This window comes from Drosophila bipectinata, chromosome 3R (genome assembly GCF_030179905.1).
Source record: "Drosophila bipectinata strain 14024-0381.07 chromosome 3R, DbipHiC1v2, whole genome shotgun sequence".
Classification (NCBI taxonomy): domain Eukaryota; kingdom Metazoa; phylum Arthropoda; class Insecta; order Diptera; family Drosophilidae; genus Drosophila; species Drosophila bipectinata.
Genome location: NC_091739.1, coordinates 19204597 through 19219143, shown reverse-complemented (window position 1 = coordinate 19219143; position 14547 = coordinate 19204597). Strand labels below are relative to the sequence as shown.

Genomic DNA, 14547 nt, shown 5'->3' with positions numbered 1-14547 from the left:
TGTGTCTATCTAGCAAAATTTTTAAAGAATCTTTTGGATATTATATACTAAATAAATTTGTTTGTATGCATATTTATATTCTAATTTGTAAGGTTTGTCATATTTAATCCATTTTATCATAAACAATTTTAATAACTTTGATAAATAAAAAACTGGAAAGAAACATCTACAATTTTCAGTACGTGCTTAAACTGTCCAACCCCGATGGAGATACAAAACATAAGCAAATCAGGCTTATTTGTTCTGTCTATGGTAGCTGATGTGACTTTTTGCCAAACTGACTTTTATTAAAAGCGACAAAAACCCTGCTAACGATTGCGCATACGCCGCGTATCCCACATCAACCCCAAAACCCAACTTTGTCGCTTGTTCAGCGAGTATTATGCCGTGCTTTGTGGCTTCACATGTACAAGTAATCTAATTAGTTTTATGCTAATTAGCACGCGGCTTTAATTTAATAAATTATTATAGCGCATTATTTGGCCAAATCTACACGCAATTCCTACGCATTAGGGGGGGTGGACATGGTAAGTTTACGGCCCTACTGATTTGGGTTGTCACTGTGAAAATCTCTGGGCAAAGCCAAAGATTAGTAAATGCCGCTTAAGGTCAACAGATTTTTAGCTCAATTTAAATTAATTTGTAATTTCTATAGAGCCCTATACTTGAAATCAAATATATGTGTCTATGATTCACTTTAAGCCGTGCCTAACCGACAAGTTTGAAACCACAGTCTCTTCTCAACTTTTAACGGGTTCATTTAATTAAAATTTAAAACATTGGCTTGGCATTTAGTTATTAATACATGTGAGTGCAATTGATTCAACTGATCAAGCTTCAAAGGCGGCAAATGGACGTTAAAATTCTGATTTCAAGGAGAAACACTATTTAGAGTTTGTATGCGCGTCGCATGACCAAATCAAAGTATGCATCATTGTCGATCGAGGCACTGATCGTGGCATAGTAGTTGAGAAACTCCTCCTTGGTCACAATTCCGTCAGGATTCGGGGCACCTGCCTCAAAGTTCTTTAGGAAGTCCGTGAAAATCTCCGCCTCTGTCAGCTCACCACTCAAGTACTTAGGATGTTCGCGTACCGAATACACGTTTTTCAAATCGGCAGTTGTTATTTGATTATCGCCATTGACGTCCATTTTTTCGAAAGCCTTTTCGATGACACGGATACGTGAATTATTCATTGGTGGCTGAAAATATTTAACAAGCATTAATTGGCTTTTAAGCATAACACTATTAAAGGTAATCGAACTTACTCTTAGTTTAACCAAAAACTCAGTCATATTGATATTGCCACTTCCATCTGTATCGAATCTAGATAAGAAAATAATACAATCAATTATATTGTCTGGCTTAACTTATGAGTCTCTTTTACCTTGTAAACATATCTTGAATTTCTGAATCGCTCAACTCCAGGCCCATATCCTTTACTCCTTTCTTGAACTCCTCGGAGCTCAAAGTTTTGCTGCCATCGTCGTCCATCACTCGAAAGGATCTGGGAGGTAAGAAACGAAATTAAATGAGGACCGCACAGATTGATTCTCAATATGGATGAGTACGCAAAAATGAAAAATATATTCCTATTATTGGTCCGGACAAAAGCATAAGAATATGCCATTGATAGCTACCCAGGCAGCGGGGGACTGGAGATCATTCAGCTATGCATTCGATGCATTGAATTTTCCGGCTGGCAAACAAACAAATTGCATAAATACAAATGAAAATGCGCGCTCACGAGCACGAGGCCAATAGGCGCAGTCACCATCCAGCCGGCAAACAAACAAAGTGCACACACCGCCATCAACCATCCGTACATATGTTGCAGATGGGAGGATTTTGTACAAAATGTCTATATATTCAAAACGAGAAATTGTTGGCAGACAACCAGGCAGGAGGTGCAGGAGATGGTGGATGGAGACAGGTGGTCGCGGTTGCTCCTCGAAGCTCAAATTGAAATAAAAACTAGCAGTGGGCTGAGCCGACTAGCATGTTTGTGGGCAAGAGGAGTGGTACAGGTATAAAAAACTATGTTAAAATAAATATAAATTATTGCATTATTAAGTAAGAATCCTGCCCCAAATACTGACTCTTCTATATTTATTACCTTGCATATCATTATTATTCCCAAATCCAAATTAGAAATCATAAAACTATTCTCAGAGTGTGCCTATACTCTACAGCAACTAGAGAAATCCAATTATGTTTGTTTGCATTCAGTCAGCGATTTTTGCCACTCCCACTCAGCCCCTTATCGGGCTCATAGCCATAGTGTTTTTTCTATTTTTTCTGCCCGGCCTGCATACACTTGAAAGCGCTTTCGAGAATGTTAGTTCAACATGCACTCGAACTCTCGGCATGCTTGTATTTACATGCGCCTAGCTGAGCCTGAACTTAACATCATCATCAACGGCAGGGGCAGGAGCAGCCGGGAAAAGGGAAAGTTTCAGTTTCATTTGCCATATTTTCCTTCCTGGCTCAGTGCAATGCCAATTTCGGCCATCTTCTCCGTACATGCTCCCATCACTTGTCGGACACTCAACCATTTCATAATACACCAACCCGAGGATGTTGCGCTTCACAAGAGCCCTAAAAGCAGGGCCTGGAAAATGAAAAGCATTTTTTAAGGCATAGTAGCCCAAGTCCATTGCCCATATCAGGCAGAAGTAGAAATTGGTAAACGAATCACATGCACATTTAAGAAAATCAAATATCCCCTGATGTCAAAATTGGTTGATAGCTTAATTGCAAAATACCAACTGTTCTGTAGCCTTTAAAAACGAAAAACTTTTAAGGACGTTAAAAGGGCATTTAAAGTTCCATAGAACCAAAATTGTTTCCAGATAGTAAACAAATAGAAAACAATTCACCGCATCAGGCCCTACCAACCATAAACACATACCAGCCACATTATGCAAACAGGCAAACCTCGCCTTAGTCCATGATTTCTAGTCCTAGTTAAACCCATGAAACCGAAGGGATGTGACGGTTGAGAACCAGCTCACCTGGACAGGCCCAAGATGCCCGTGGCACCGCGGCTGAAGCACTGCAGGCGCAATTTGTAAATTGGATCCTTTTCGAGGCCATTGGCCAGCTCTCGTCTGGCCAAGTTCTTCAAAGCGGCCTCGTTCGAATAGGCGTTTTCGCGTTGCATCTGCGGAAAAATAAATAGATTCAAAATTATAAGTAGATCAGAAAAGTTACTGTGGTCTAGATTCTTTTGACATGAAAGAAAGTTTTGAGCCTATTAATTTTATTTGCTCAGAGAGTAAAACGTAAAATTATACAAGACGTTAATTTTTTGTCTATTTAAGAAACCCATTGGTTTGTTTTACTTAAAATAAACTCAGTATTCAGAAATCGTACAACTTTTTTAAGGTCTTAATTAAAAATAACGTTGCTTTGTCGAGGGTAATCTTGTTTATTATCTGCCAATTGCCTTGAGGCAATCAATGTAAATATGTTTGATATTAAATTTTTGTTTCTATGATGCCACAATAACCGTCGGTTCAGCAAACACCCGTACTTTCGATTAGCTTTAGTTGCCAGGCACCAATGACAGCCACAGCCGTGGGCTATTACACCCGGAATTGATTTATTTCAGCTCAAAGGCCTCTAATTATGCCGCAGCGCGAAGGCAAAGCCAGACAATCTCTAAGAAACCGAAGCTATTTTGTAATTTGCCGGGTTGATTAACATTTTAAATGAATCTGTCCAAATATGACTTGTCAGTCGGTGTATATGGCGCAGTGGATTTACGGTTCAATGCATTCAAAGGCTTGTCAGAAGTTGTTGGTTTAGTTGACGGCGTAAAAATGATAGATACTTGCTAAATTAAAGACGCTTAAATACTACGGACGAGTTGAATTGCTAAAAAGGAAAATTCAAGCTGTAAGCTTGTATTATTTTCTAATACGGGCTTCTGCCATATGTTGTTACTCAAATTAGAGGGGATGTACACTTTAAGATGCAGCTCGTTCTTCATAATCATAACTATATTTACCTTGTACTCCGTTGGCATTCTGATTTTTATTAATTTATTAAAATTGTATTCCAAATTGTATTGATTTTGAAGAAAAGAAGTGGTATGCAATGTACAATTTTGTTTGTAATACTAACTCATTTGATCTGTCAAATCTGACTTATTTTCCAAGTGTAGCCCAGATAGCCTACGTTGTCCCACCTTTCGCCCACAAAAGAGCAGACAACGTGAGGGGGGAGGATGAATTCTGACCAGGTGGCTCTTGACTCAATGAACTGTGACGACTCGAGGTTCAACCAGTTTGATTAGCACTCAATTTGGCGGAGGGCGTAAGTGTGTGCATTCACCTCAATATTTTACGCATGACATCACCATCATAATAGTTTCTGCCTCATATACAGTATGTGTAATACGCGAGCATTCAATTAGCTATCATGTGGCTAAGCGAAGCATTGATTTTCTAAAGAATTTAATATTGCGACATCATTTTGATTTCGGCATATCCTTGACCCGTGCGAGAAGCTTCCCAATTTAATGTGATTTATTGACTCATGAATCGGCCAAAAGTAATGAAGTAAACAGCCCTGACTAGTCAAATGTTTATTTTTTCAATCAATACCATTGATTTGACTATTCAGAAAGCAAACGAAAATAGACAATTACTGGAAAACTAGCATAGTCGGAGGACCTTGAGCGGGAGAAAGGCTTTCGAGGACAGTGGAAATTACATCGATTGATGTGATTTGAGTAACTGGCATGTCACACTGAGTAAACAACCCCATAAAGCTCTTAGAAGCTATTCAGAAGTTGTTTGTTGAAGGTATATAGTATAATTATACATATATCCATAGGGGGTTCAAAAAATTCAAAGTCCCCTAGCTGATGACCCCGTTAGACAGACCGTTAGTCAGTCACGACCAATACGGCGTGAGTAATGAACGGTGCTCTAATTAACAGCCCCAGGTGGCATTTTAGTGTCCTTTAATGAGACACGCCATTTAGTCACAGGTCACTGTGAAAAAAGTGGTACTTTTCATAGAAAATACAGTTTTAAGCTTTTTTAAAATCAAAATTTTAACCATTAGTTTTATTAATTATTATTATATTTGAAAGAAAGCATGTCCTTTTTTCTCGGTAGCTTTTCTTTTAGTAAAATTTTCTAAGAAACTTCGAGTCTTTCTTTTAAAAGCTTTCTTTTAAATGGGGTTTCCCGGGTCTTGGCAACATATGTTGCCTCGCAACAAATGCACCTTGAATTTAAAAACTGCAGCATCCTCGGAAAAAGTCAAGGTCGTCACTTGTATTGATTTCACCGGGGTTCGCTGCTGATTCTTTTTATTATATTGCGCATACGCCACGTATGCAAAAAGTGAAATGCCAGCTAACGAGCTGAGAACGAAAAAAAAGAAATAGGGAACCAAAGGAGATGCTAACGAACTGCGATAGAACATGAAAAATAAATTATGGCTTTATTGAGGGTAAGGGTAAACAAAAAGACGATTTAACACGTCAGCAGGACGCTGAGTGCGACAGGGATAATGGTGACACACACACACGCTCACTCCCTGGCGGCATCGGAGACACACAGGACTCAGAGGACAGCGGCAGAAGACCTATAGCAAATAAAGCAAATAGGTCACGTTCAAAGACAACATCGATTAACCATAAATTGCGAGTTAAGCAAAAGGCAGCCAGGACAACGGTAAAAGCCGGCAAAAAGGACCATGGCACAGGCCGAGTTTAAGCATGATTTGTGCGTGTCTTTATGACACGGAACACATTCGCCACCAGATTCCCTCTCCATTGTTCGCTTCTCCTGCTTCTGCTTCAGATACTTTTCATCGGGAAAGGACGACACAGTTGCAGATACGAGTAGATATGGAGTTGTGATGACAAGCCGCTCGTTTCGCTAACAAGCAAAGTATCCGCTACTGACACCGCCAGCTGTCGCTCAAGCTTTTCCTTCTTGTTCCACTCCCTCTCCAAAAAAATGGAGCAAGAATCGAAAAAGCCAGCACAGCAAAAGGAATGACGTGTGTGTGTATGAGTTCGGGAAAACTTTCACCATAATTAACAGACATGTCGATTATTTCGTTGCCACACTTTTTACCTTTCCCCGGCAGCTGCTGACACACAATGTCTATTATTATTTTATTCCAGTTTCAACGGATTCAACTTTTCACAACACAATGCACAAAATGTCGTTGCTACAAAGCTGAGTTTTTGACGCACGTGTCGCGTGTACGGAGTGTTGCCAACGAATGAGGCAACCACCACCGGGACAACCACTCAGCCGTTGCAGCTGTGGATAGTTTTGCGCCCCACCCACCCAGTTATACCATAAGCGGCGTCCTTAGGCAACTACCAACTACATGGTGGAAAATATTTTAAAGAGATTAACTATTTTAAAATAAATTAAAGGCAGATTAGGATAAATGTATTAACATATCTTTATTCAGCATAATTAATATTTTAAAATTGAGCTTTTATTGTGAGGTTGTTTTGTCTTTTTGTAAACGTGTCTTCCCAACTGTATTTCAAGTGTAATTTTCTCTCAGTGTCCTGTAAAGAAAGCTTAGCAACACATTTATTTTGCTTCCAATAGCCGACGGATGCATAGATACATTTTTACGCGAGCTTTTGTGGCTTGTCGCATTTGTTTAGGTACATTTTTTTCAGATCCCCTTTTCCGTTTATTATTGGGGTGCTCACCTTTTCGGGACGGAGGGGCTGGCCGGCAGGGTATCACATTTTTATGATGCGACACGGCATTATCATTACCGCTTTTGTGGTGTCGGAGTGCATAAAATTTATGCGCGCATATTATGCTTCCGTTCTGCCAAATTGATGTGCTCTTTATGAGTTGTACCTTCCTTATTTCAATACTCTCATGGAGGGTGCAAAAAAATTTAAAAATAAAAGTAAATAGCTTAGTGTATTTTCAAATTCGTCTTGGATACTTTTCCTTTGTTTATTTAGAAAGCTAGATAAGATATAAGTTGATTGCTGGCAATGTCGATGAATTTTATGTTTGATGCGACTAACAAGTCGTATAACGACAGAACATTCGCATGCAAAGTAGTTCAGATGTAAGGAATCGAACAATCAAATAGAAACAAGACCCCTTCTATTTTTATGGAGGCTTTAAAAATATTTCTTCAAACAGAATTCAAGCCCTTAAGTACATTTGTCTATATTTTATTATCTCCCTCCATGCATTTCTCATTTCGGGGTAATGAAACGGTTTCTGCTCTTATGTGGTTTTCAGTCGGTGGGAATAAGTAAGAAAAATGGCCCCATCTTGTGGGCGAGATTTGCGCCTTCCTGTTGGCCAACCGCTGGCTGTCATCGCTCCTCATCCCCCGACTTATGGCCCTCACTTCTTGGCCATATCATTCTGCCAGTGGTATTATGGTGTTGTGCATGTGTGCATGGCTCGCTGCTTTTTACTGTCAACTACATTTTGTCAAATTACTTATGCAAATCTTTCAACTTTTACAAGCGCGTCGTTGCCACGACATCAGCGACACTCTGCCACTCTTCTGCCACAGCTCCTCAGCCATTCCTATTTTTATTTTCATTTTTTTTCCTTCTGTGGCAAGGCCAGCGTAAAAAGCTCGTTTAGTGATGCTGCTCAAGTTATTTTTCCCCAAGAAAAATTACGCTCAAAGCCTGACGTGAAGTGGCTGAAATGCTGCTCATATCACGCACAGTCACACAACCACGCAGCTATCCGGAGGGGGCGTGGCCAGTCTCAAGGGCGCACTGCCCACTCAGAGCTGTGGGTGGGCGTGTCAGAGTTTGTGGTGCAGGGGCAGCCGCATTGTCAGGACAGTCTACTAAAAACCTATTTTGAATACCGCGCCAAAGCAACAAAGTGTTGGCCAGGCATCTCAGGTATTAGACAAACAAAGTTGCCAGCCATTTGGCAAGAAGGTGCTTTCATTTCCAAAGAAATAACAGAGAAAAAAAGAAATTTAATGGCAAACTATTTACCCAAAGCTGTTTTAGCTCTAAAATTTATTCATAGAGTAATTTCTAAAGAAAAGCTATTACATTTTTTTTTTTAATTTCAGTCAAATCAAAGTACCATTTTCCAGTGTGAAGTCACCTCTTTTGTGCGATCAACAACTGGGGCTTTATGCTCTTATAAAATAAATAAAATTTATGCTGTGACGCATTATTGCCTTGTCCTTTGTCCTTTTCCGTCCTACTCTCGAAAGCCATTCACTTTACTATGCGCCGATGTTGTTCTTGTTGTATTTAAAAGATGACAAATCGTCGCCAGGTGGAAATAGAGGGGCGGAAAACTTCGTCAGTGAGACTCATTTTGTGGCACTGATAAATTTGTCGTCTATAAAAATGCTTCTGCAAATTTTTGATATCCTCTAGAGTTCTTTTTTATTCATGCTGTTCCAGAGTCCAGAAGGGTCCCGATGACCTGGGAAAAGGAATAAGAATTTTAAGAAAATATTGTTGCTCATGTAGCTATTGATAATTTTGAAAATATGGCTCAACACATCAGTTTACGTTTTGAATATTTATTAAATATATTTAATACATTATATTTATATTTAAATTCAACAAAATACGGTATCAGTTAGCTTCTATTTATGGATGGAAGCCCCTAGCCCTGCTTATGATAAATACTTGGCTGGCTCTCTGCCTTTGTCTGTACCTGGCCACTTGAATCTGACATTGCTGATGATGATGATGCCGCTGGTCGAGGTAGCTTTGAGGTGGAGTAGTGGCCCATCGGGTTCTCAGTCCATTATTTATGAGTGTGTTGACATGGAATTATTCTTAGTCTCCATTGTGGTAGCCATGGAATAGCAAAGTCCTGGGGATCTGTTTTTGTCTCCTAGCGGCGGGCGTGCAAATTTCAAGATAACTTTTTACTGGACCGAAGGCCAAGCGCCCAGTAAATATTTGCTTAATTAGTGAAATGGCCCCAGCCCACTCCAAGCCACCCCAAACACCAACAACAATGAGCAGACCAAGGACATAAGCCGACTTTAAAGCCACGTTTTACGGCCATTGACGCTGGAAAGACATCAACGGGGAGTGGATGTCGTGGTTTCGTTGATTGTTGACCCGCCGCTTATATTAATTGAGTTTGTTCGGGTTTTGACCTTGCCGCATACTTAATTGAGGACCATTCGCCATTTGTATCATCTTCTAGAGAAATTCTGTTGCTTTGGCAACAATCGCAGGGCCAATCATTAATCATGGAAAATTTTTCGGTCGGTCATACATCATCGCTAGCTGGCAGGCATTTCATATGCATGAGGTAATCGAGTTTAGCAAATTGCAACACTGTCAATAAAGGGCCAGTCCTGAATATAACATATATTCTTAGCAAAATATGCATGGGTCGAAGGAGCTGGCAGCAAAACAATTTACTTCTAATATTTCACAGAAACATCAAACTGTCGTTGACAATTACTGCAAGCTAACTTTATTTTATTTAATGAATAGTCCGGCTTGGCCGGCAGCACAAAGGATATGTGCTTCTCCTATGCACTTGGCAAAATATCTTATAAGTTCAGGAAAATAAGAGTCTTTATGTAGTTCGAAATAAGTTTATAAATTCAGGAGAATTGCAAAACCCATTAATTATTTTTTCAGTACATTAGACTATAGGATGTAGGTGAGTGCGTGTCCAACGCCTAAAATAACTTTGTTCCCAGTAATAAATTATGAGCATGGACAGCTCACCGTGTTGCCTTCCAGCCATTGTCCATATTACATATTGTGCATGTAGGTATATACATTTGCTTAAATCTGACCAACTAGCACCATATGACGTGAACATTTTAAATACCTGATTCTATGGCACAAATTGTCCATTGTCTGGGCTGGGCTTCAACGTCGTTACCATGGACGATGGACAAGGAATGAGATCTCCCAGTAATTTGCAAATATTTCAATAGAATATTGCATGCAAAAAAGTCGAACCATGTGCGCCACACCAGGGAACAGAACAGAATCCCTGTTCTGGCATCTGCAACAATAAATTTCAAACGAGAAAGGGGAAATGAATGGTGGATGCTACACTGAATCAACTCCAACTCTCCTGTCCAATCCATGAAGACGAGTTAAAAAATACAATTCCTGCTCAGTCACACCAATCCCAATCCCTTTTTCGTGTCCAGCTCGTGTTGCTTTTGTTAATTGTCGAGCAAGTTTTGATTGCGATGGAAAGGATCAAGTATAAAGGATCAATAAAGCCATGGATTCATATTCGATTCTGCCCTTTTCCCCCAATACTTAAATCTTTAAAATAATTTTTTTTTTTTTTTTATGGTATTTCCAAATTTAAGCCATGAATGATACTCCGTTCTGCATACTTATTAAAGAGCCTGCATGCCAAGGCTGGCTGCTATTGTAATCACAGTACAAGTAGTGTGAAGTTGTTACAACATCAGCCACTGCTTTTCCAGCCAGTACAAGGCTCTTGTTCCTTTTCCTGCTCCGGGGGTCCTAGTTGTCCTGGTCGACTGCTCGTCTGCTGGTGAAGGCTTTATTAAAGCAGGTGCCCACGTCTGCCTTTGCTTGTGCAAAATATGTTAAAATGGCAAACTCGTACAAGAAGTGCATTTTGGTGGGCGGGCCTGCTGTGCCGGAAATTTGAGCTGTTGCAAATGTGAATATTCTTGGGGCATGTAGATCCATTGTAGGCGTTTTCTATTGCACTTGACAAGTGCCGGGCCAAGATGTTGATGGGAAAATGCACAGGTCCTGTTGGAAATGGGTTTTGGAAAAGGCATAGAGAAATCAAATTTCCTCGTGACATGTCAATATATGTCATAGATGGTTCTAAAAGGGTCCCTCTTTTATTATTTGGAAATGTTCCATTCTCTTTCCTATTTTCAAAAGTATTACAAAAGAAATCTCTGGAGGCTAAGCATAAAGCTTAAAATTATAGTGACACATAGCTACAATTTCGTCCCGAATTTCAAAATATGGATTGGCTCGCCTAATTTAACGGCTACAAAAGCCCCAACAAAATTTGGTTGTTACAACCACCCACTACATCGTCATTGAATCGCCATTGATGCTGCGTTTTTAGCCGACAATTGGCACGAGTCGGCCAAAAATTGGCGCACAAAGCAATGGACTAAGCAAATTGAAAGCAATTTGCATAAATTCCACCGCTGCAAACGCAGAAAGCGGCACCTAAAACCGCTGGGGGGAGCTGGCGGAACACCGATACCCCTTTTAGCCCTATTCGATGACCCCTTTTACACGCGGCCTGCACCCATGCCAGGGGCTACATCATCTGCCCTAAACCGGATGGACATTGCAGATTTGCGGCATTTCCAACAGCTGGCTAGTGGGTCAGAGGGCAGGCACCAATGGTGGTGCTCGGTTTACGGTTTGGGTCACGGTTTTGTTTTAGACCATTGTCTGAATTATTTCTCAGGGGCAGACAGATTGTGCTTGAAATTAAAAGGGTCAAAGAAGCATAATACTGCCTAAATGTATTTAATTTGTGTAAAAACTTTACTCATTATATTTATCTTTAAAAAAGCTTTTATAGAAACTCAAAAAGCTAAAGACGCAATTTGGTTTCTCCTATATCCTTGAATACTTAAGTTCTAAAGAAAATACAATTATTTCAGACCAATTGGTTTGTGTCTCATTAAAAACAAGGCCACCATATCCTATATTGTGTAATTTATAATTATGCCAGCGCTTGATTATAGTCTTCTTTATTTTTGACAGTTGGAAGACACCTAATTGATATGCATCCCATATGGTTTCTGCTCACACCTCGGCCCCAAATGGGACCACGCACAGTGTTCGGGTCTGTCATCAAACGGCGGCGAAAAGCGAGGCAATTGCATATTTGATTATGAATAATTAATAATGTTTGGCGTTCATTGAATTAATTAGTAACCCTCTCGAATCAACGGTCCCGCCCATCCGCTCAACCGCCCACTCACCCACCGACTGTGGCCCTTCCGTCCTTCCGGCAGTGTCTTCCGCCAATCCCTTTATCTCCGTCTGGGCCTCATTGTAATAAGTTTGGCGTGTGCACATTGTAAATTAATTAGAGACCAGTTTTCATTGCATTTATGTATGTATCATAATGGCGCGATCCGGTCGACATAATGTCATGGCAACGTGAAAACTCACACCTCGAAGCGGGGAGAAAATTGTTAACAATTAGTCAACTGAGCCAGCAACAATGGCAAATAATTAATTTTAATTGTATGCCACGCATAAGTGCGCTGGAATGCCAATGTATGAAAACAACATGTTAAATCATTTAAAATTCAAATTAAATAGAACGTATAGAGAGGTATTAAATACATTTGAAATAATTGAATCGATGTCACATTCGGTAGCAAATCACTGAATAATATTTGTTTGAAATATTTTATTTTTTTCAGGATCACTTCATTAGGTGACCCTTTCTTTTTTATTTCCATCATATAATGCCCTATAAATCTGTCAGAAACCTTAAATTCAACAAAAACTACAACAATTAGCGTATTATTTGAAGTTCAATTATAAGCCAGAACCCCATACAAAATGCAACCAGCTCTAATACCCCAGACAAAAAACAAAACTTGATATAAGTGTGGGGGAAAAAACAAGAAGAGCTGCTGAAAAACAAACCACAGATGCGGGCATCGTCTGCTTTGGTATTAATTTTTAATTACGCGCTTCAATTTGCCGGAGAATCAGTAAAAGGAAAAGAAATTCCTGAGCTCTTCAGAGTTTAAGTGCTATATATACAAAAACCATATGAGTGTGCCTCAAGGGTATAATTGTTTTGAGCATTTTGTTGGCTTTGTTGCCCTGAAAATATTAGCAATGTGAATTATGCAAACAAGAGATATCGCTATCAGGAAAGTAACCAGGATTCGTATGATAGAAACAATATTTTTTTTACAAAATATAACCCAGCAACTTCTTAGCAGTGGCAGCTCCATTTTTAGTCCTAGTATTAAGTTTTGAGTTTTCTGCTCTTTGGAAGCCACTCACCATAATTGTTGAATCCATCAGCATCAAGAACTTTTATCCCCACCAACGGCCTTAGCCGGTTCAAAACCAACCAAACAAACTAAAATGTGCAAAGTTCTGCAAAGGACTCTACGTAGTAATAGCTTCGACCACAGGTAACAGTTTTCTTTTTTACCTTTCTCTGCTGCGCTCTACTCTATCGCAAATCCACATCTCGACCCCTTTGGCCAATCCTGGTGAGAGCTCTTTCAATATCCTTCATTACCCCAAAAAACGTAAAAAAAAAGAAACTGGAAAATGCGCAAAAATAAAATCATTGAAATCCAGCTTGCCGGCGCTTTGTACGTAATGCGTTTGATTCCTCGGCGAAAAAAAACTGCAGGTCGTGGAAAGTCTGAAAGACCAGAGCTCTCTATAGTTGCAAATAGATAAAAAGTTGCATAAAGAAGTTATCGAAAAGTGCTGGTCCAATCCGACGTATCAGCATTGCCGAGAGTTGCAATCGAGTACACTGTAAGATTCGTTTTTAGTTTCTGATAAACTTTTTTCAATAAGCCCATCTTTTATAGAATTGGTGAACCCTCTTTTGAACAGTGCCATCTATCTGCTTACCCCCCGTTCTCAGCTGTCTGTATTCTGTCTGGTTTGGTTGCACAGCAGGCAGGCAATAAGATTTCGGCAAGTTGGCAAAAGGCGTTCCCAACGATGACGACTTATTGGCGTAAGCTTGTTTGATGTATTAGACATACGTGTACGGGTGGTTGTCTGGATTCCTAGCCATATCAGAGCATATTCATCCTGCGATGGTCGGCCATGAAGCGTGCCAATCTGGTTTTGTTGCAGACTTCTCCTTATGCTATGGGAGCAATGGCATTAAAGACCTGGCGGAAAGCTTACGCTGCAGCGACACTCGCCTAATGACCCACGGCCCATTGCTAATGAACTCGTTGGCGGCCCTAATGCACTCAACTCAAACCCACTCATACCAACTGGCCAACCGCTGGCCGACGACTTTTGTGGTCACTTTGGAGACCAAGCTCGCTCCTACGTCAGGCCGGCACGTTTTGTGGAAATCCCAACCCATATAGGCCATATCCTAAAACGGACCATCGGATCCTATGCTGATGCTGCCAACCCATTTGCACTGATAGAGCGGCTATAATGAAGTCACTAGCTCCGTCAAAAGCCAAAACTCAGAAAGACTGTGTGGGCGGGTTTTATATTTTCAACATTTTTGGGGCACGGTCATCTAAACTCATAGTGAACAATCGCTCTTGCTGCTCAGGAAATATTATTCCAAATAAAAAAAAATATAGATATATTCAAAGTAAATATTCATGACAACTTTTATTTTGAAGTCTATAAATATCAGAAAACCAAGTGTAACCCTTCACATGAAAGGCAAACCCCTAACCACTGTGCCGGGATAGGGCCGATGGCGTAATGATGCCGACGTGATCGGGATGTGGCGCCCAGGGCCTAACGAATGTGTGTGAGCAAGCGTGTGAGTGCAAGTGTGAGTGGTGAAAGTTTGCACCGGCCAGCGAAAGTAGCCAGAGGCACAACACGCTCTGCATAG

General features: G+C 40.3%; 1 protein-coding gene across 1 annotated transcript; it reads right to left on the bottom strand.

The window, feature by feature from the left end:
- Positions 1 to 737: 737 nt before the first annotated feature.
- On the bottom strand, positions 738 to 4168 carry LOC108130330 (calcyphosin-like protein). Its single transcript, XM_017248726.3, has 5 exons — positions 4014 to 4168; positions 3016 to 3164; positions 1389 to 1508; positions 1270 to 1327; positions 738 to 1203 (listed from the first exon to the last, which is right to left on the bottom strand). The coding sequence occupies exons 1-5, from the start codon at positions 4029 to 4031 to the stop codon at positions 889 to 891; spliced, it is 660 nt and encodes a 219-aa protein (XP_017104215.2). The 5' UTR covers positions 4032 to 4168; the 3' UTR covers positions 738 to 888.
- Between the last annotated feature and the right edge of the window lie 10379 nt (positions 4169 to 14547).